The 2,670-nt window shown below is 55.3% G+C and overlaps 1 protein-coding gene across 1 annotated transcript; it reads left to right on the top strand.

Moving 5' to 3' along the window:
* Positions 1-517: 517 nt before the first annotated feature.
* Positions 518-1,783, top strand: LOC146797376 (uncharacterized). The gene has a single exon (XM_085624378.1). It carries the CDS (start codon positions 667-669, stop codon positions 1,264-1,266), a length of 600 nt encoding a protein of 199 aa, XP_085480504.1. The 5' UTR covers positions 518-666; the 3' UTR covers positions 1,267-1,783.
* The last annotated feature ends 887 nt before the right edge of the window (positions 1,784-2,670 follow it).

Here is a 2,670-nt window from a genome sequence, read left to right as displayed (position 1 = left end):
GGGCCCCCCACACCCCGAGTGGCTCGGATCCGCCTGGCCCCCCTCAGCTCCTTGGGCTACCACGTGATGGCGGCCGGTGTGTTAGTTACAACAAACTAAAGTGGGAATAACGCGGCGCCCTGGGTCCCCACACTCCCCCTGGAGCCCCAGTCCACACCCATGCACTCTTCTGCACCCGCCCACGGGGCCCCCTCCCCCGGGGAGACCCTCCCCGGCCCGACAAACCACCCTAAACATGCCGCCCCCCTCCTCAGCTGCCCCGCGAGCCTGGGGTGCTCGCCTTAAAACCCACCTTTGGGGGGCTTCCCGGGCACCCAGGCGGGCGAGAGGGGTGTCGTTGTGTAGGGCCCCGCCGGCAGCACGAATCCCGCCCGCTGGGACGGCCACAGGGGGCGCTGTGGCGGGGGCAGAGCCGTTAGAAGGGGGTCCAAGAAACACAAGTGAGGCGCGCGCGGCGGTTGGGACTGTTGTTGTTCTCAACGCGGTCCGCCTGCTGCCTATAAAAGGAGTGGCGACGGGGGCGGAGCTCAGTCTAAGGGAAGTGGCCGAGCGGGAAACGGCTGCTGAGAGGAGGAAGCGGGCCTGCTGGAGTTGTGCGAGCCCAATTAAGACTGACAGGAATTTTCCACAGAATTTCCCCACCCCACCGTTTCTGAAGACGTAGCGATGCACCGGGACGAGGACGACGACCTGTCGGCTTCATCCTCCGAAGATACCGACATGTCGGAGGACGAGAAGCCGAAGCAGAGCAACAAGGCGACGGCCGCCGCCGCTCCGTCCAAAAAGAAGAAAAAGAGCAAGAAGAGCCAGCCGGGCCGCTACAGCCAGCTGGTGATCGACACCATCCGCCGGCTGGGCGAGCGCAACGGCTCCTCGCTGGCCAGGGTGTTCAACGAGGCCAAGAAGGTGCCCTGGTTCGACCAGCAGAACGGCCGCACCTACCTGCGCTACTCCATCAAGGCGCTGGTGCAGAACGACACCCTGCTGCAGGTCAAGGGCACGGGGGCCAACGGCTCCTTCAAACTCAACCGCAGGAAGCTTGAGGGGCACGCGGAGCCCGCAGCCGCCAAACCCCCGCCGTCGGGGAGCCCGAAGAAGAGTCACAAGAAGCCGCCCTCGGCCGACGAGCCCAAGAAGAGCCACAAGAAGCACCTGCCCGACCCCTCCTCCTCCCCTCCGCCCAAAAAGAGCCACAAAAAGAAGTCTAGCAAGGAGAAGTCAGCCAAGGTTGGCCTGCTCAAGATGCCCAAGTCTAAGAAGGTCTGAGGCGGCCCTGTCTACCTGGGTATCCCCGGATGATGAATTGTATATGATCGCCCATTCACCGGGCGAAGCCTGCTTCCGCCCACCTTTTTGTTTGTTTTTAAAACATTCGTTTACTGCAACGGTTGAAATGACTATTGACAAATAAATGTGCACTGAGGTGTTGCCAGCTCCTCGGCAATGGCTCCACTGGGCTGTACCCTTGCCATGGCCCAGCTTTTTAAGAACAATTGCCGCCCCTCCCATTGGTTGTCATCCATGCGGGGGCGTGGCGCAGTGGCACTCGTCCCCTGCTGTTAGCCGTGCGGGGAAGTACCTGACTCGGAACCTGGAGCCTGCGCGTAGCGTCCGTTTCCATGGCAACGAGCCCGCGCGACTGTCTGGTGCCTGTTATGAGAACAGTGTGTGTGTGTTTTTGTGTCTGTGATCAGTGTGCTTTTTTTTTGGTGTACGAATTTTACATTCCGAGACATCCAAGATGTCGATGTTAACAGCCTGAATTAAAAAAACGTGAAATCAACAGATTCATGTGTTTAACAAAATGGCGCGATTGACTTGATTGCACTACAAGTATTATGCGTAGTATCATAACTGGGTCCAGTGCATGGCTTTATTTGTACAGATGACCGTGTACGAACCGCTAAATCGAAATCTGTCTTGCATTTCAAAATTATCTATGAAAGCTTCGCGTTTTAGTTTGAATTATGAAGTCGTTCAGGCTCAATGCAGACCCAGTACTTGGTCTCCGCGATTGTCACCCATGTGACATCTGTAATTATGTTTCTATGGCAAAGATTGTGAGAGGTATAAAGATGTTCAAATAGTGGTAGTGCCAAAGGAAAAGAAAATGCTGTGGTATGGTAGGAGGCGGGTTGTTTGGTGGGAAGTGAAGTAGATAAAAGGATGTAAATGCAGAAGTGGAGAGAAAAGACAGTTGCTGAGGATGCAACAGGACATGGGAAGGATGCAGCCTTCCACTCAGCGGTGGTTGCCAACAAGTAGCACGGGGGGGAGGAGAGTTGAAAAATACATGAAAATGCGACTTACCTTGCTGCCGGACCACCGCCTAGTCTCTGAAGCAGGAAGTACAGGAACCTCTAAACCAATCAACGCTGCAATGCCGCTTTGTGGCGGGGACAAGGAGCCTGTGCATGTTCATCATCAGGCTGCCTAATGCTGCTTGGTGGGAGCATGCAAAGTCCCCAAGAGAGCAGGCCAAATTGTCATGCTCACTTAAGTGCCCACCATTCCCCCCCTTCTGGCTGTGGTGACAGTCGTGCCTGCCCCGTAATAACGTAGTGTTATTATAATTGTAGTTTTCCTCTCGTTCACAGTATGTGTTATACATGAGTATATTTTGCATGAAAAAAGAACTTCACAAACAGAACATCTGGAAAAAGCAAATTA

The sequence above is a fragment of the Triturus cristatus genome, chromosome 9, assembly GCF_964204655.1.
Source record: "Triturus cristatus chromosome 9, aTriCri1.1, whole genome shotgun sequence".
NCBI classification, from domain to species: Eukaryota; Metazoa; Chordata; class Amphibia; order Caudata; family Salamandridae; genus Triturus; species Triturus cristatus.
The sequence above is the reverse complement of the archived record's forward strand: the minus strand, read 5'-3'. Positions and strand labels throughout refer to the sequence as shown.

Bases quoted from the DNA above. Each gene is read 5' to 3' on its own strand.
- LOC146797376 (XM_085624378.1), top strand. From the start codon at position 667: ATGCACCGGGACGAGGACGACGACCTGTCGGCTTCATCCTCCGAAGAT.